The 19,887-nt window shown below is 38.0% G+C and overlaps 1 protein-coding gene across 5 annotated transcripts in view; it reads left to right on the forward strand.

The window, feature by feature from the left end:
• Positions 1 to 19,302, forward strand: part of ZFAT (zinc finger and AT-hook domain containing) — a 105,888-nt gene extending 86,586 nt beyond the window's left edge. For all 5 annotated transcript variants that reach the window (XM_054814712.1, XM_054814713.1, XM_054814711.1 and 2 more), the window contains 4 exons: positions 647 to 765; positions 1,438 to 1,564; positions 3,652 to 3,782; positions 17,936 to 19,302. In XM_054814712.1, coding sequence (XP_054670687.1) covers positions 647 to 765; positions 1,438 to 1,564; positions 3,652 to 3,782; positions 17,936 to 18,175 — 617 coding nt within the window. In that variant the 3' untranslated portion in view covers positions 18,176 to 19,302. The remainder of the gene's footprint in view (positions 1 to 646; positions 766 to 1,437; positions 1,565 to 3,651; positions 3,783 to 17,935) is intronic.
• The last annotated feature ends 585 nt before the right edge of the window (positions 19,303 to 19,887 follow it).

The following is a 19,887-nucleotide window of genomic DNA, read 5'->3' on the forward strand; positions in this document are numbered from 1 at the left end:
TTGTCATTCATTGAAAAAAACTTTCAACTTTCTAATGTGCATGCAACTTCTAGAATGGCTGTTGTTAGCAAAGCAAGCACAAGTTCTCGCCTGGTAGATAATTTATTATTTACTTTGCAGTTTATGTTGTCTCTGTTATAGTTTGGCTATCTCCCTTAACATCTAACTCCTGAGATGAAACCAATACTTCTTACATGGACCTAATTGCAGAAAGGATGCTCTGTCTGAGACTAATGCAAGCAGTTGTCTGTTCCTGCTGTTTCTTTCTAATTGGTCAGTGGTAGGTGTTCCCCAGGGAGAGAGGTGTAGAGGGGGGAAGGATGGGAACAGCATTCCTGCAACTTCACGTCCACTGAAGGGAGGCATGCAGACAGGGAAGCAGGATTGCTATAGCTTCCCAGATACATGAGTTGTTCCAGACTCCTTCCATTACCATTATGCAAAATTGTCCTTTAAGCATTGCAAGAGTTTAACCACTTTATTTTTTTCCCATTTTTTTCATGTTGGACACATGGCTAAAGGAAACTCTTTTAAATTAGAGTTATGTGGCTTGATTGAGATGGGGTCAAATTAAATGGCTCCTTACTGCCTTGAAAAATAATTTATATGAAAATAACTCAAGAAATGTGTTTGTGTTTCCTTTTAGGTGGCATTAAATGTCCTGTTTGCAGCTTTGTGTATGGTACAAAATGGGAGTTCAACAGACATCTTAAAAACAAGCATGGAATGAAGCTAGTGGAACATGATGGGGAGACCAAGTGGGAGGTAAAGCAAAATTGCCATGGTTTTGGCCCTAAGATTTTAAAAAACTCTGGGGTGAAAAGTAAGAATAAGAATAAGAATAAGAATGATAGAAAATGAATGAAAGCTGGACAGGGACTCTTTGTCAGGGAGTGTAGTGATAGCACAAGGGGTAAGCTGAAGGAGGGTAGATTTAGATTAGATGTTAGAAAGAAATTCTTCACTGTGAGAGTGGTGAGGCACTGAAACAGGTTGCCCGGAGAGGTTGTGGATGCCCCCTCCCTGGAAGTGTTCAAGGCCAGGTTGGATGGGGCTTGGGCAACCTGGTCTAGTGGAGGGTGTCCTTGTCCATGGCAGGGGGGGTTGGAACTAGATGATCTTTGAGGTCCCTTCCAACCCAAACCATTCTATGTTTAAGTCTGTTGTTAGTTATAAATACCTGTGCAACAAAAATGAAGTAAAGATAATTTAGCATGCTTAAAACAACTTTTGAAGTAGAATCTAGAAGAAAACTATGGGATGATATCCTGACTCCCATGTAATGTTGTTCTTGAATTCTGTTTCACCCACTATTTCTGTGGACAACAGTATTTGTTGTCCAAAACTCATTCCTTTAAACTCAGAACTCTCACTATTCTCTAAATTGCTAAAATGAGAGTGAGATTATTCATACCTTGGCTGGGTTTTGTTTTCAAGTTAACTGCTGAAGTTTCTGAAGAAGCATCCACTCAGTATCTCCATATCACAGAGGCTGGAGAAGATGTTCAAGGCACTCAAGCTGCCGTAGCTGCATTGCAGAACCTTAGATATACTTCTGAGAATGGTAAGTTACCTTTTTTTAGGTTGGAACACAAAATATATCTTTTTTCATAAATATCTAATTCTTCTGAGTATATTGGGCAATATATGATCTCCTGTGAAACTATTAAAAATGATGAAATTTGTTCATCCAGAACTTACTTCTAGGGGGTTATATTTTTCTTTGAGGATAAATAATGAGAAATGACCATTCTTTATTAATTTCTATATCCTTAAGTCATTAATACTTATCACACTCTAGTTTGCACTTTATTATTAGGTGTGTGGCATTTCCTGCCTGTATTATTAAATATATCATGAAATCAGCTATCTTGGCAGAGTAGATGGTGTGTGTCTAATGGCAATTCTCTAGCTATTATTTTTCTCCCTGCTTAAGTCAGCCAGCCTGCAGAAGTGACACGGTGGAATAGCTCATTTACCATGTTCCCAAGACAGTACTAACAAACTTAATTTTGATGATACACGAAACAAAGTAAGCTATTCTGTATCAGACTGAGGAAGAACAAGAGTGGGATTATGATTGCCAAGTGGGAAATAACAAAAGCTAGAAGAAAAGAAAAAATGTTCAGGTTTCTGAGAGTGTGACAACATTAGAGACTAGAGTAGGTGTTCATATATCTTGGTTTTATATATGTAAAGGAATGTATTGGTTATCAGAAGATAACATTTTACAGTTGTTTACCATTGTGGTCTTTATAGTTTGTAATACAGATATGTTTCAAAAACTCCCATTTTTAATGGAATTTCCAAGCATGTTGCAATTAAATTATGTTACTGACAATTTCTGTATGTTTTATTTTAATGACTGGGAATTCTGAATGAGTACAAACCTCTTGAGAACTTTTCTTATACTTTTATATATTTAAATTAAAATAAACATGATCATCGCATATGCTCTACATAACATTTTTTATTTTAAACTGTAATTTTTGAAGTAGATTGATTTCCTTTAGTGCATCCAGCTTTGGATACTCTTCTGACATATTCCCTCTTGTTATGAAAAACAGTAGTATTATGTCTAAAAGGCAGTTACATAGAAAAAAATCCTAAAGCAAGTAAACATTTTCAGTACTCAGATAATCTTATTTCTTATGTAGATAACAAAATATAACTACTTTCTGTTTGAAAAGAAATTATCTGATCTAGATAGCCATCACAGTATCAGCCTCAGTTTGAAAGGGTTTGGGGTTAAGGGATGAGGTTTATTCTATTTACTGACTTTTTCCTAGCTCCAACAGTGATTACAGCAAATATAAGGCAGCTTTAACATGACCCTGAGCATTTCTTTCCCTTTCAGATGTATCTGTCATGCTGACACTGGGCGTTTGGGAATGGTGGGCCACAGAAGGGGAATTCGTATTCCTGCATAACAAAAAAAATTTTTCCATCTTCCGAATCTTTCCTTTTCACACTTTGGGAGAAGAGAGAGTACAACTATGTATGGCATTTTTTTGTAAACTTGCCTATCCTTTGGCAGGGCTACACACATCAAGAAGATTTTTTAAAAAAAAAAAGGATAAACATGTTCTGATCTCATACTTATAAAATGATAGGCATGAGCTCTCTCAAGCAATTAAGTTTTCCCTTCAGCACAGTAGTGATAACAGTACTTTTAGGTTGAGGGGTATTGCAGATGGCCGGACAGATGGTAAACACAGGTTTGTGATATACCAAGTAACTGTTATGCTTATAGGTATAGAGTTCGGGTTCTGTTTAAGCTGAATGTCTGGCAAATGCACATGAGGATTTGTAAAGTCTTGCAGCTTCCTAATGTACAGTTACTGCTATGAGTTGTACATATTGTTTGCTTATTCAATTTATTCTTTTAGATCTCTTTCAAATAGGCATAAGAATGAGCAGTGTGGCTTCATTTGCTGATTCATGCATTCCTCAGGCAAATAAGTTTTGGGAATACTTTCCTGCCATAGATCTATTATTAAATTGTCATGTTATTGAGCTATTTGAAATTTATAAACAGCGCTGTGAGTCAGGGTTTAGGCAGAAGGGAAAGAGTGCCTGTAGCAGTTAGATTCACGTACCCTTAAAGCTGTTTTACTGTAATAATCTTACCGTTACTGTCTTTCTGATAAGGTGAAAGACTTGATCCAACAGCTGTAAACATCCTGCAGCAAATCATTGAGTTGGGTTCGGAAACCCATGATGCCACTGCAGTTGCTTCTGTCGTTACCATGGCACCTGGCACTGTGACAGTGGTAAAACAGGTAAGAGCTCTTTTCTTCTCTAAATCAGCTACATTTAATGTTCATGTATTTATTGTGAAATGAGTATTATTTTGCAAGGACTAAATTTTGAATGACCATGCAAGACACATACAAAATTTTTCCTAAACTAATTTTTTACTACGTGTTGCCTGTATGTGTGTTTATGTGCCCACACACATACATGTTTATACATATAAAAATGCATACATTTTTGCATGTGTATAAAATATGAGTGAACAAATGCACATATATTTGTACGTGTGTGTGTGTGAAAATACAGCTTTTTTCTAGCAAGTGTTTTCAGGGTTTTTAAAGTAACATACCTGCATTGTGCATGGGCACTTAGTTCCATTGTCATCTAAAAGAATCAGGAGGTCCTTGACACAGCATTTATCCAGCGACAGAAGAGCATGAAGGGGTGTTGCTTGTGCAGAACTGTGTGTGCTCTCTAACCATAGTGCTGTAGAACCATGCCCAAAGATGAACCATTGTCGTTAACATTTACAGTGCTGTCCTGTGGCTGAAGTTCAACAGACTTGTGGGGTCCTAAAGTCATGTACCCTGGGGACAAATGACACTTCTCCTCAGTCTGAGTTCACGCTGCCTTTCTAATGAAGGGTGCAACATAAGTGATCTGCAGGCGTGTAACAGCTCCGAGAAGAACAGTGCAGGTGTTCCTTATGGCAGTTGCTTATGTGAGACAAAAGTCAGCGTGGCCACCCACATGTGAGATAAATAAAGAAAAATTCAATTGATTTGGTAGTTGGTTGAAAAGATCTGTAGTTAATTTTGTTGTTACCAGGGAAATTATGCAAGACCAGAAGGTATAGATCAATATAAAAAAAATGTATAAGATTGATTGTTAATTTCAGGCTTTTGCACTAATTCTCTTTCCAGAAGAATAGTGGATTCAACTGATAATTAAGTGACATAATTTGTGGTAGGCAATATAGTTCCTCTTAAAATGAGACAAACCTTATAAGGTATTGGTAGAAGTAATTTTAATGTATGTATATTTTTCTTGAAGTTTGGTACTGCACAGTTTTTGCTAAAAATATTTGCAATGTACAGTATTACTAAGGCACTTTAGAAATTAACAATGATAAGATATACAAAACCAGAAAGAAAAGGAAATAATTGTCAATTGGAAGTGACTGTTGAGTGCAAACATCAAGACTTTTGCTCAGTATTTTTTCCTCACAGGTGTCTGCTAACTTTTTGCTGACATTTTACGTTTCTCCTCACAGTGTTCTCCAAGCTCCACTTGTTCCTCCTGTTTCATCATACCTCTCTGCTTATCGGTCGGTCTCTTCTCTCAAGTCTCTGCTGTCAGTCTCTTCTCCCAAGTAACAAGTGATAGGACAAGAGGAAATGGCCTCAAGTTGCACCAGGGGAGGTTTAGACTGGATATTAGGAAAAATTTCTTCACCGAAAGGGTTATCAATCATTGGAATGAGCTACCCAGGGAAGTGGTTGAGTCACAATCCCTGGCAGTATTTAAAAGACATCTAGACGTGGCACTTAGGGACATGGTTTAGTGGTGAACTTGGCAGTGTTAGGTTAGCGGTCATACTTGATGATCTTAAAGCTATTTTCCAACCTAAGTGATTCTATGACTCTAATTAGAAAAATTAGTGATTCTTCCTCCTCCAAGTATTAAATCTGATCAATGTCTGATTCATCTTAAAATCTATCGTCTTCCTTGTTAGACCATCTGAATTTGCTGATAGCATTTTGTAAGTAAATGTTTATATTCCCAATTCATTTTCTCCCTCACTTTTTAATCCATATTTCCAGCCTTTTGAGTTTACAAGTTGTTAAGCATTGATCACTTCTTTATCCCTTTCCTTGTATACAGCAATGACTCTCACCGGTCTGATGTCAAACTGTTACAAGCCCCACTCCTCTATCAAATCAAATGTTGAATTCTCAGAGCACAGAATCTCTTTGCTGCTTTTCTTTTTTTCTTCCCCCCTCCTCACCTCGGCTTTAGAGTCTTGTTAATATAAAATGCCTTTTTTTCCCCTAACTTGGAAGTTGCACAGAAGCAAAATCAGCAAAGAATTTAAGTACATCTCAAGCTGAGTGATCTTGTGCTACATCTGTTTACACTGGATTTTACTAATGCCTTACTTTGATGCTCGAAGCACTATTCCTCTATTAATATGTTTCTTGCGTGTACTGGAAAGCCTACTCATTTCTTTCTCTGGTAGCCTCAGTGACTTTTCACTTTGTGTGTGCAGAAGTGTGCAGGTCTGTGATTTCCCAGGGGAGGATCAGGTGGCAGTACACCACTGACAGCTAACTGCTTAGTTACCTTTGGTGGACTTTATGGAAGTAGAGCAAGGACCAAGGGAGGTCTGTAGATGATGATGATGATGATTTCTCTCTTAAATTTTTCTCCTTTCATTTTTCTCTTTTATTTTTTTCTCTTTTAATTTTCTACATAAATCAAAGTCTGTCTGATCTGTTACACAGCTTTAGTTAGTTTCCAGTGCTTGCTGATTGCTTCAGAATTACAGTCACACCCATTTTTAATTTGAGGGAAAGAAGTCTTTAAATGTTATTAACATGACTGTAATCCTCCTACTCAGAATTGTCAGCTTCTCTTTTTTTCTTCAATACTGAGTTGCTTTTTGTGGCATATCACTCATTTGTACCTACGACTTTGTCAGGTTTTAATTATGCTGAGTTCCTTATTGTTAACCTTGAAGTGATCTTAAGACATGTTCATATTTCACTTTCCTACTGGAAAATTTATTCCACACTTTCTTCTGTGACCTTCAGCTTCTTTTGAGGATTGCGAGACAAAAAATTCATTCAGGGTGTCAGCAATATGTCAGCATCATCTGTCACTGAATTTCCACTCTTGTTCTGTAATGGCCTCACCGAGTCCTTGCTTAGCAGTTTGGTTCCATTTTTTTCCTTAACAACATTTATTGTAGTTGCTCTGATTTTTATGTTGTTATGTTGGGTTTTTTCTTTTTCTGTAAGGACATACATTACCCAGTTTTTTCATCAGTTCTTACCTTCATATCTCATTTTTAGCTAGCCCTTGCAAGTTGCCTTCATATTTCTATATTTGCACCAAGAAAGTTTTTCTAAATCCTAAATTATTAGAACATCTAAAAAGTATTATTTGCTGTAAATGTTACACTATATTGTTGCTAATTTTGTCTCCCATTTCCTCCCTGGAACTTTCTCCCACAGCTGTCTTCTTCCTTACTTTTCACCCATGAAAGTGCCATTTACACTTGATCCTTAAAATTATGTGTGAATCCACATGTATCTGTCAGTAATGCTGCCATCTTCATGCTCAGATACCTTCGGTGTGCAGTACTTGTAGTATCTCAGGTTAATGCAAGACTTTTGCCTGCAGAAACACTTTCATCTTCATCCATAAGTCCTTTTCAGCGTATTGCAAGATGTCCAGTGTATTAGCTAGATATGACTGGTATATTTTTAAAATTGTTTCCTACTAAGACACAAGATGGAAAGGGTACCGTGTTTGAGGTGTGCTGTTAAATTAATGTTCTGAGTTGCATGTAGTCTTATTGCAAGTATCTTAAATCACGCGTACACATTGTAATGGAGGTGAAATCAAGATCAGATTGTCTGTTCAAAGCCCCCGGCTTCTGAATTGGGTGTTGAGAAGGAAAAAATGTCAGTTCTGACTTTGGAAACTTCATATTTTTTGTTCATAGGAATTATTTTATAAAAGAAAACATTTTGATAACATAGCAAGAAACAATCCCCGCCTGAATCACGATTTAGCCTATGATTATAAACCCTAAAATAATGCAAAGTTAGCCCTGTTTGGCTTGGATTAGGATTGGGAAATTGGAATTATTGTTGGGTCTGATAGTGTCATGTGTATGAGGCCTTTCAAAGGTCGTGTCTAGAGCCTGAAATGACTTTAGCTCATTCTTGCCTGAGATTCAGTATACTAATCTGTTACCAAAGTTAAACTTTTTCTGGTATCTAATTTGGGAGAAATCTTGTTGCAAGAGAAAATCCACACTGAAGCTTTAATCACAGTATGGTAGGAGAAGTGTATCCTCGTCAGTTTGAGTCTTTTTCAGTAACTAGTGATCCAGTCTGGATGTCTTTCTGACAGAGCTAAGGAAAATATTTCTTTATGGCATGATATTTGTGTTGTTCTGCACAGCTTAAAGACCAAAAACAGTAACAAGGTGGGGGAAAGGTGAGAGCAGAGAGTGCTAAATTTGAAGAATAACTAGGAGAGAGGCTAATAAATGCTTGAAAAAGGCAGAAAATATTGTTCTTAGTGGATGGTAAACACAGACAAGAAATTGGGAGGAAAACAGTTTTGTGGTAACAGAGCACATAGCAAGGCGGAGAGACTGGAAATAAAAAACAAGTCACCGTACTTCCTGCACATTTGACTTTCTGTCCTGTTACAGACAGACTTTTGCCCTCATGCCTTATGTTGTGGTTTAACCCCAGCCAGCAACTGAGCGCTATGCAGCCGCTCGCTCACTCCCCCCCGGTGGGATGGGGGAGAGAATCGGAAGGGTAAAAGTGGGAAAACTCATGGGTTGAGATATGAACAGTTTAATAATTGAAATAAAATAAAATAATAATGTTAATACTAATGCTAAATTGTAATGAAAAGCAAAATAACAAAAATACAAAGAAATAAAACCCAAGAAAAACAACTGATGCAAATGAAAAACAATCACTCACCACCCACTGACTGATGCCCAGCCAGTCCCCAAGCAGCAATTGCTGCCCCGCAGCCAACTCCTCCCCAGTTTTTTTTGTTCAGCATGACATCATATGGTATGGAATATCCCTCTGGCCAGTTTGGGTCAGCTGTCCTGGCTGTGCCTCCTCCCAGCTTCTTGTGCATCTCCAGCCTTCTCACTGGCAGATCATGAGAAGCTGAAAAGTCCTTGACTTAGTGTAAGCACTGCTCAGCAACAACTAAAACCATCAGTGTGTTATCAACAGTATTCTCATCCTAAATCAAAAACACAGCACCATAGCTGCTTCGAGGGGGGAAATTAACTCTATCCCAGGTCAATCCAGGACACCTCAGGGTGGAGATTGATCCATTTCTTTTTTTGTTTATTTTGCTAGCAGAGGCTGTTCAGTTCATTATTTATATGGGTGGACTATTTTCCTAGCTCACGTGCTGAATATAAAGGAAGAATTGGAGGATGGGCAGTCATGCCAGTATCACAGCCACCCTTGATTTGCAGTGTCTGCAGGTCTGTCTTCAAAGACTTGTTTATCACACAATATATCTGTATGTAGATTAGAACAGAGAAAGAGTGTTTAACTACAAACTACCTTGATGTATAGTTATTTCTTTCAGTTGGCATATATATCAAATATCCTGAAGAAGTTTGTTCCAAGTTAAACATTTGTTTGATTTAAATACTGAGTTTCTTGTGAAGAAACATTTCCCTCAGAAATGAACACTCCTGTTATTTTATCTTTTGCGGAGGGGACTATTTCAGTGTGTAGTGTCTGTAAGTTATTCTCCAGCAAGACAAGATTCAAAGTGCATTTTCTTGGTTTCACAATACGAGCATCCTTAAAAGCTTATTTCCTGAACCCCTCACTGCACTGACCGGAACATCAGAAAAGTTGCCCCTTCTCAGCCTGTGTCCATCAGCTCTCGTTTTTGTTGTTGCTCTTCCATTTCCAGTGCTTGTTAAGCAGGAGTCTGTAATGGCAGCAAGATACTTTCTGTTTTAATTAATTTATTTTTTTATAAATGCAGTGTATTACTTGTACCAAATCTGAAAAAAAAGGTAGAAACTATGTAGTTCTTTGTCCAAATTTGATTTTTTCTTCCTCAAATTACTGAACCAGAGCAGTAGATTTTTGGATTCCCAGTGTCAACCAAAGTTTTAAATCAGTATACGATAGTAAACAGTTAAATTTGGTTGTATGTTATCTGGTTGTCAGGCTTTTTTCATTTATATACTGATAGAGGAATGTGCTGCTAATTTGCCATGTTAGGCCTGTAATACGTTTTATGCATCATACCAGTGCAGAGGTTATTGTCCTCATGAGAAAAACTCATCAGCAGATGATTGTGTAAAGCTTTAAATCTTTTCCTCAATATTATTTTCCCTGTCTGAACAAGCCACTGAGATCCCTCTTCATTCAGAATAAATCCTGACTGCCTCATATGCAGAGGACTGCTAGAGAGCAGAGCAGTAGTCTTTGTTCTAACAAAACAAAACCAACAGCCAAAAAACCCTAACCTATGCCCATGGCCTTGTGCACCATGTCAACTCCCTGTTTTTTTCCTTTATTTCTAATTCTTCGGAACAGTGTATCTGGGTGAGCACTGCAAACAGACACTTTTATGCCACCTTACTTGTAGCACATTAGCATGTAAAAACTGTAGTCAGAAATCCAGAGCTTCACATGCTGAGTAATACACAGACATTTGACTTGCATTATCTTTGTTTGCAGAATTACATTGCCACTCTAGACAGTCTTCATTATTATTTATTACTAAGATGATTATGCTGTTCGCTTGAATGTTCCTTTTTTGCCACATCAACCAAAACTTTGTTTTCATTTCCAGGGCTTTTTAGCCCTTTCTGACTTAGTGTCCCATTTCTCATTAGCTGTAAAGATATTGACTCCTACCTTTGCTCAGTCCATGAAGCTTTAATTGTTCATTACTTTTTTCAAACAAGTTTCTTAATGCCTTCTTCCATATTGTGCTTAGTTATGTGGATTTTTAATGAGGAGCAATTTGTACCTCATTGTCTTCTCTCAATTACTTTTCAAAAATATGACAGTAATTATCCGTGGTTAGGCTATTGGTATATTGATACTAATGCCTGTCACACAAAACTACCACTGTCTCATTTATGTTGTACTCCCTTACCTCCCTTTTTCTGTGTCTGCTTACTGTCTCTTGTTTTATATTGAAATTATAAGGCCTTTGGGGCATGAAATACTTTCTGTATATAGCATACCTGATACAATCCAGGTCCTGCTCCAAAGCACTACACTAACATTAACAATAAAGAGCAGTAAGTGGCTGCTGAATTCTTTCTCTTTTTTTCCCCATTCAGAAATAAGAGACAGGACTGATGTTCTTACTGCCTGTGGAGCTTGGAGTGTAGGGTTAACTCTTCCTGAAAAGCACAATAACCTATTTTCAACCCAGACTTCTACATAATTTGCTCTGAAGAGTAACTATATCAACTGTTTCCTGAAGTAAGCAGATTTTTATCAAGCTTAAGAAAACATTGGATTTCCATGCATTTCACCCTTTATTTTAGTTCCTTTCATCCTTTTATTCTGTGATCTCTTCAGGCTCCAGTAAAATCCTACCATGGTAACAGTCACTTTCTTCAAAGTGACAGCGGTAGCAATGCACGGCAAAGATTACACATCAGCTTGAAGGTGATCGCAGAACAGAATTTGATAGTGTAACACATCTTCAAAAATAAATATCTAATAATATTAGCATGGCCGTCATGTCAAAGGCTACTCCACGTTGTACTTCAGCAACACACCTTATATTTCAATCTGGCTCTGATTTGTACCTACATGATGCTGGGTGCTAGCGTTCATCTAGATAATTTGCGAATACGTGAAATTATATACAGGTTGATTGTCAAGTTTGCGGTTGCTTTAGGACATGGAGCAATTTGATACTTAACATGATGGTACCAGCAAAGGAGAGCTTTAACTGGGGCTGATGGCCCTGTTTTCTCAGCCTCTGTGGAGTTCTTGCCATCTGTGTAGCATATAGATAAAATCTCATATCAAGATTACTGTCCTGTCTAGAGCTCTTGAAATGATGGCAATGTTGCCATACTTCCTCAGAAGGAAATCTGGTGATACAGCATTTTGCCAGATGAGTGAAGTTGCCAGTCACAGTCTCTCTGTCATTCAAACAGCCAATTGCTAAAACTTTTTAAAAATCTACATCACCAGTATGAAGATTTGTTTGCCACCTTGCATTTTTTATGTTATGCAAAGCAAGTCTTTCATATTCAAATCTCTTATTATTCTGAAACAATTGTGCACCAGATTGTCTTTGTTTTGTAGCTCATTATAGAGGTTCATATGATCAAATTAGAGTGTTTTGTGTGTTTTCTGTGCGTGTTTTTCACACAATATATGTAAACTAGAACCGAGAGAGAGAGGGAGTTCAAATTTTTCAAATGGCACTGAACAAAATGGTAGAGACAGTCCTGCAGGCACCAACATAAGCTGGCACATCACATACCCAGGTGCTCTCTGTGATATAGAATGCTTATATTCACTTTTCCTTTTAATCCTTTCTGTAGCTATATTGTATATTTTCTTACTGTGGTGTCTTATATTAATAGGAGCATCTGTAACCTAGTGTAAGGTTTTGATTAACTTTTGTTCTTAATGGTAAACTGAAAGGCAGCATTCAATCTGAAACCAAGGGAGAGATTCTGTGGAGGATTTTGGGTCAAGCCCAGCAAGACTGTTTTCAACACTATGGACTTGCAACTCCTGCTGACTTCAAAGAAAATTGAACATATTCGTTATTTCTCAGGATGAGCTCTGGAATAAGAAAGTGGCTTTAGCATCATACTGCGAATATTTTTTTTTACACCTTTTCAGGGAAGAGAAGAAGTATATTTTCCGTAGTGGCTTGAATTAATTTTTCTCAAATTAAAAAAGACTTGCTTGTTTTGAGAAGAGATTCCTCTAAGAGATACCCATTTTTAATGTCACTTATGTGTATTTGGATGGTCCTCAGATATTTAAATTAAGAACATTTATAATTTAGAAATGTTGAGTTACTTATGAAGACATGGGGGCAAAAGTCCCATTGGCTTTTGTGAGAGACACATTTAGCTAGTAAAGAATATTTATGCAGGTACTGAATTGATTTAATATGCCAGCTGTGTGTGGCTTCAGCTTTTGCTGTCACTCTTTAGTGAAGGATAAGCAGCCAGATGCTTTTCAGCTGGCTCTCAAACAGAAAAGAGGTCTTGGATGCTACTCTTCAAAAGATTTCAGATGCCAATAAAAAGAATTGAGTGCAGTGACTTCATTCATTATGATGGCAGCCGTCCCACTGTTTCATCAGTTTGAGGGATGTAAATTAATGTTTTGAGATTATTCCCTGTGGAACAATCCAATAGGAACCACGCAAAAGCATGTAAACATTGAACTGATTTGAAATGTAAATATCCGAATGGGGTGGGTTGACCCTGGCTGGAGGCCAGGTGCCCCCCAAAGCCACTCTATCACTGCCCTCCTCAGCTGGACAGGGGAGAGAAAGTAAGGACAGGGAGAGAACACTCACCAATTACCATCACGGGCAAAACAGACTTGGAAAAATTAATTTAATTTATTCCCAATCAAATCAGGGTAGATGAATGAGAAATGAAACCAAATCTTAAATAAACACCTTCTCCCCACCCCTCCCTTCTTCCCAGGCTCAACTTCATTCACGAATTCTCTACGTCCTCCCTGCAGCAGCACAGGGGGACGGGGAATGGGGGTTGTGGTCAGTTCATCACACATTGTTGTCTCTGCCACTCCTTCCTCCTCAGAGGGAGGACTCCTCACACTCTGCCCCTGCTCCAGCGTGGGGTCCCTCCCACAGGAGACAGTCCTCCACCAACTTCTCCAACGCAAGTCCTTCCCACGGGCTGCAGTTCTTCACAAACTGCTCCAACGTGGGTCTCTCCCACGGTGTCACAGTCTCCTTCAGGTACATCCACCTGCTCTGGCATGGAGTCCTCCATGGGCTGCAGGTGGATATTCTCTCCACCATCATCCTCCATGGGCGGCAGGGAGACAGCCTGCCTCACCATGGTCTTCTCCATGGGCTGCAGGGGAATCTCTGCTCTGGTGCCTGGAGTGCCTCCTCCCCCTCCTTCTGCACTGACCTTGGTGTCTGCAGAGTTGTTCCTCTCACATTTTCTCACTCCTCTCTCTGGCTGCAGTTGCTCTTGGTGTTTTTTTTCCCCTTCTTAACTCTGTTATCCCAGAGGCGCTACCACCATCACTGATGGCCTTGGCCAGTGGCGGGTCCGTCTTAGAGCTGGCTGGCATTGGCTCTGTCAGACACAGGGGAAGCTTCTAGCAGCTGCTCACAGAAGCCACCGCTGTAGCCCCCCCGCTACCAAAACCTCACCACACAAACCTAATACACCAAAATAACGTGGCGATTTGTCAAACTAAAAGGATTACAGATAGCTGTCCAAAAAAGATACTGGAAGCCAGAAACACCAGAAATAAGGGCATTGGTCTTCTTTACCCTGCGTGACAAGGGTAATAAAACCACATCAATAAAGTCAGGTAGGGAGGTTAAATTAACTTTCTTTATTGGCCATTTTCATTTCAAAAGCATATAAAACTGAACACGTATTAGATTGCTGCTGTTGAATTGAATGAGATTCTGGTTTCATTTCATTTTCTTGTCAACTGTGCTTTATTTATTTTCCTTTCTGCGTTATTTATGTAGACTCCCAAAACTATATTTAAAATTATTTATGGGTTTTGATTTAAAGTGACTAAAATGAGACTGTACGAGATCCTTCTTAGACTGTGTTGTGCATTCTTGCAGCTCTTAGCAAATGTAGTGTCATTTTTCTGGCCTGAGCCATGTTGTCAGAGGATTATGTATAGTGCACTAGCATAATTAAAGGGCCAAATTTTAGACACTCCTATTTGTCTATTTGTTTATGGGTCTCTAGCATCAAAGTCTGTAATTGTGAGCTGATTCATAAGAAGCTGTGAAGATTTTAATTATCTAACATTTCTAACTGCAGCTTCCTATCTGAATTTGCTAGTGATTAGGCTTTCGTCTGCCTATTATGATCTTCATTAGTAGATCCTGTGTATGTCCTTTCCTTTCACCAGGAGCTGACACTGGAGCAGGTAGCCTCAGGAGAGAGGACAGTTATGAAAAGGGACTCCTGTGTATGAATTCAGAAAATCCCTATTGCTTTCAGTAGGACTTAGAGTTTCTTTAATAATTAAAAAAAAAGAGGGGGAGGGGGAGGAACAAGAGAAGAAAGTTAACAGTGCTATGTTTCTTTTCACGATATAACTCCTTGCTTTTCAAAGAGAGGCTGAAGCTTCCATTCTTAAAGGCTGCTTTGGTGATACTCATATTTTGTGATAACATAAATTAGTTTTTCTGAGGGTGGTTGCAAAATTTATTGTGTCAAGACAAGCATCCAGGATCACCCACTTTTGTAGGATGTTGAGCTTGAACTTCAGCAGGAACTGTTTAAAGTAACTTTCAATTAAAATGTTCAGATATGCTTGGTAAAAGAAACAGAATGTGGAAAGGACTTCAGCTTATTCCTGTAGTTTTATCCCTATAATCTGAATCCTGTGCAACAAAGCCAGAGTCAGAATCAGTAGGTATGATTGTGCTGTTGCATTAAGGTCAATGACAATGTCAAGATTCTCTTTAGATGTTAAATCTTTCACCAGATAAAATCCACATATATTTCATCTCAATATATTACAGGCATACTGACTCTGGGACTTCTGAATAATTTAACACCTGAACATACTTGTTATTGTTCAAGAAAAAGCTTTGTATAGCCTGATGAATTGAGTGAAAGTTCAAAGTGATATAAAGTCCTGAGGGGTTTGGGCATCTCTGAAATCTTCTTCATCTGACAGATATTTTAAACATGGAATAAGAAAGTGAAAAGAAAAGTCAGGGTACAACAATGGGAATGGTTGCTTAGGGGAAAAAAATGAAATTAGAAAAGAGCATCAGGAAAACAAACATAGAACTTTTTCTCCTTGCTCGTCTCTAATAAGTCAAACAGAGGCTTGGAAGCTTCGCTCTAGCTCTGCCTTCTATTCATGCTCCCCTATTAAGAAAAACTACTGATCTTAATTATATTTTCCTGAGCTTGATTGTTCTGATACTGCTGTGTATTTGGTTTGAGTGACAAGGTTTTGGTAGCGGGGGGGCTACAGGGGTGGCTTCTGCGAGAAGCTGCTAGAAGCTTCCCCCATGTCTGACAGAGCCAATGCTGGCTGGCTCCAAGACAGACCCACCACTGGCCAAGGCCAAGCCCATCAGCAACGGTGGTAGCGCCTCTGGGATAACAGAATTAAGAAGGGGAAAAAAATCTGTGCAACACCAGGAACAATTGCAACCAAGTCCTTCTCCTTAGGGCTGCGCTCAATCCTACAGGGCTGCTCTCAGTCTAGGATTTTGTTTTATTTCTCATTATCCTACTCTGATTTGATTCATAATAAATTAATTATCCCAAGTTGAGTCTGTTTTACCTGTGATGGTAATTGGTGAGTGATCTCCCTGTCCTTATTTCGACCCACAAGCCTCTTGTTATATTTTCTCTCCCCTGTCCAGCTGAGGAGGGCAGTGATAGAGCAGCTTTGGGGGGCACCTGGCCTCCAGCCAGGGTCAACTCACCACACCCATAAACCTGGATGAATTTTTGCCACCAAACCAAGCCTGTGGTCATGCTGTGAAAAGCAAGACTATGGATCAATGGATGCAGTGTGAGGGGAGGGATAGAGCAGCTTTGGTGGGCACCTCGCGTCCAGCCAGGGTCAACCCACCACATACTGTTTACAAAGCCATGTCGTATAAATAAGAATTGGAAAAGAACTTTTGAATCAGCTTCTAAAAAAAAAAAAAAAAGCCCCCTTTCCAATTTACATAATTTAGATTCCACAGTTTGTGGAATCTACCATGTTTGACCTATTCTTTTCAAAATGGCTTACAAGTTTAGTGCTGCCAAGAGCACACCATACACTGCTCTGAGATACAAGGGTACACTGAGATCCAGTAAATTGATATCTACCAATCCTTTGTTCTGTTCTTACTACGTTTTGTATTGTTCTTGGAAATACCATGGAGTTTTGCTGTCCATCATGAGATGTAGGTGAGCCAGCGATTCTGTCTTCATTCCCTGTTGTTTGTGTAAGTAAGTGGACAATTTATAGATGCACTTGATGATATGAAAAAAGTGTTTGTTGTAGAGAATGTGACCTCCTACAAATTCAATCAGCTATTTTCTTACAGTGAGAAATAAACATGATTTATCTCTGGAAGCTTACATCATAAAACATTTGCTAAGCCTAAATGAAAGAGAAATAGGCCTTAACAAAAACAACCCATTTTCTGAAAAGAGAAGGAAGAGAGGATTTGATTAACTGCATGTTGCATTTGCAGGTGGGTTGGCATTTATGATCCAGTAAATAAAACAGGTCTCTTCAATGAACACAGGGAGTAGTATTGTACTGAAAACATCTAACAAATGCCTTTGCATATATCTTGAATACCAAAAAATTGCTATTCCATTCTCTCCTCAAAAGTACATTATTTTATCACTAACACTTGAGAGAATGTGTTTCCTCCACATGACTTACAGTTTTCAGATGTGTTTTTACTGGCCTGGAGTACTTTGCATAGGAATTTATTATGGATCTGGTAAACAATAATGATTTTTTCTTATGTACTGTATTTTAATAATTCTGCTCTATTTTAATAATTGACAGCTGTTTGAACTCTTTGAAATTCAATACCAAATTGGGGGGTTTTTTTACTTTTTGACAAGAAGCAAATTGTTCAGTAAAAATTCTGTTATTTTGAATTGTTTCTGTCACTATCCTTTCAATAATGTAAAAATTGCTGCTTCACAAACAGTAGGTCTTAGGAATCTATTTCAGTGATATTTACATTTCACAGTTTTGTAATAAAAGTCTATTAAGGTTCACAATGAAACTTTTACTTCTATGTGCAAGCAGTTGGCTAGGAAAAAAAAAATAAATGGGTACAGTATTTGTTTTTTTATGTGGTTTTCAATGGATTCTCATCTCAGTGCTACTAGAGGAATTGCTTGACTTCAGATTTGTTTAAATAAGAGTGATTTTGCATGAATGACTGCTGAGAGTTAAAGCTGTCTCCAAAGACCTATGTTCCTGGAACTTTGCAGCTCTCTGTGCATATAACTGAGATGCTGTGTTACTGCTTTCAGTATTCTGTCTAGCTATACACTTATTAATCAAAGTGCTCGCAACAAATTTTCTGTAAAACTGACATTTTCTTTCAAAACCATCTGATTTCTAATTTCTGTGCTGTATTTCCATGAATCATCACAATACCAGGTACTTATTGGAAAGGTGAAATTTCTGTAACCTCTTCAATTTTTCTTTAGGTAAAAGAAGAGGAGCAATCAGCCAATCACACTTTGATGATTCAAGAGACACTGCAGCAGGCTTCAGTGGAGCTGTCTGAGCAGCATCACCTGGTCGTCTCATCGGATGAAGTGGAGGGAATTGAGACAGTGACTGTCTATACGCAGGGTGGAGAGGCTTCAGAATTCATAGTTTATGTTCAGGAAGCTATGCAGCCTGTAGAAGAACAAACTGTGGAACAATCGGTGCAGGAGCTCTAGAGAACAGTGTTCAAAGGAGATGGCTACTTAATTAGCCAAAGACAGAAGTTTAGGTTGTTGGGGTTTTTTTTTCCTAACACAGCCAAAGGCAAGCAAGCTGACAAATCTTCAATTAATTTGTGAAGCAAGACCTTGTTATTAGATAGTGGTCTGGCCGTTTGGAATGTATCAGTAACTTGGATGTATTACATACCAAACCTCTTCAGATTTCTTTTTTTTCCCCTAAAAAATGTTTATATTTTGAGGAAAAAGTATTCTTTCCCTTCTAAGAAGATCTCTCACTTGATTCTTGAAATCCCCCAAAATATTGTCTGTTCAAAAGCATGTTATCCCACAGTACTAAAACATCTATAATGGTAGCTAGAATCTCTAGAAAAGTCCATACATCCCATTTTATACATACTTAATAAGTGCTTGTCTTCACTGGAAGCAGGGTTGGGTTTTTGGTTTGGTTTTTTGTTGTTGTTGGTTTTGGGGTTTTTTTTAATTAGAAGAGTTGCCTATTTCTGAGTACCTGCTTAGAAAGTGTTTGCGGAGTTGTGGATCTAACCAAAACAAAGGCTCAAGACTTTAATTAGAAACATGCCACAGATGGACTGTAGTTTGTATTTGTGAGATGATCCTTTGAGTTTGGGAGGTATTTAAAGCCATATATGATAATTCTGGGTATCAGTAGGATGACTTATTTAGATAACTGAATAATGTTAACTCTTTCCATCCCACTGGAAAAATACCTGTCCAGTACCGTATGATGAAACCAAATCTGTCAAATCAATGAAATAGTCTTTTGTTTTTAAGAAAAAAAATCTATTCAAATTATTTGTAAATGCTATAAAAGTTGTATGTTCATATGTTTTAAAAATATACACTTGTAAATATGATTGTGTGAAAGAACTTGTACAAAAAAATTAAATATTGACAAGAATCTAGATATTCTTAATTATGCATGTATATAGTTCCAGATTTTTCTTCATGAATCTTGAATTGTTTCTGATTTAATATTTTTAAATTTGAGCTATAAAAGTTATTAATTAATAACAAAGTTGTCATGTTTTCTTCTAGTTCTCTAATTTCTTAAGTGTTGGCTTCCCTTTCAGGACTAAGTAAAAAATGCTGTTTTGCATTGACTCTGACAAATTATTCCTCCAGTTAGTATTCTCTAATCAAGAAAGTAGCATAATGAAGTCTAGACAGACCTTTCTATGTGATTGAACTTATTTATGGGCTTTCTGGGGACAAAAGCGGAAAAAAGCTTTTTGACTAAGTTGATGAAATGTAGTGAGTTGGTTGCCTGCCTCTTCTAAGTCTGCTGGGTTCTGTTAATGCTGAACAAAATCAGAGTGCAAACATTTAGTGGTAGCTTCTCCCTTATCTGTGGTGATAGAGAATTTAAATTTGTTAATGGAAAAGAACTGTAAATCGTTGTACTTTGGTGGTAGCTATGTTTCCTCTGCTTTAATCTTGAAAGTGCACAAGAAGCCCCGGGGATGTTACATGTGTAGGAGGGAGACCTTTTTGCCATTTGGTGTAACTGGCTGGAGCTGGTCACAGGTGTCAGGGTTGATTTCTTACATGTTCAGTAAATTTGACGAGGATGAGCCGTGAAGTGTTTAAAAACATTAGCAGCGTGATAGAAACTGATGCACCAAATGTATCAACTGGATTAATCTGCATAAGAAACTTTGGGTTTGTAATTACTGGTTAAAATTCAG

The sequence above is a fragment of the Grus americana genome, chromosome 2 (genome assembly GCF_028858705.1).
Source record: "Grus americana isolate bGruAme1 chromosome 2, bGruAme1.mat, whole genome shotgun sequence".
NCBI lineage: Eukaryota > Metazoa > Chordata > Aves > Gruiformes > Gruidae > Grus > Grus americana.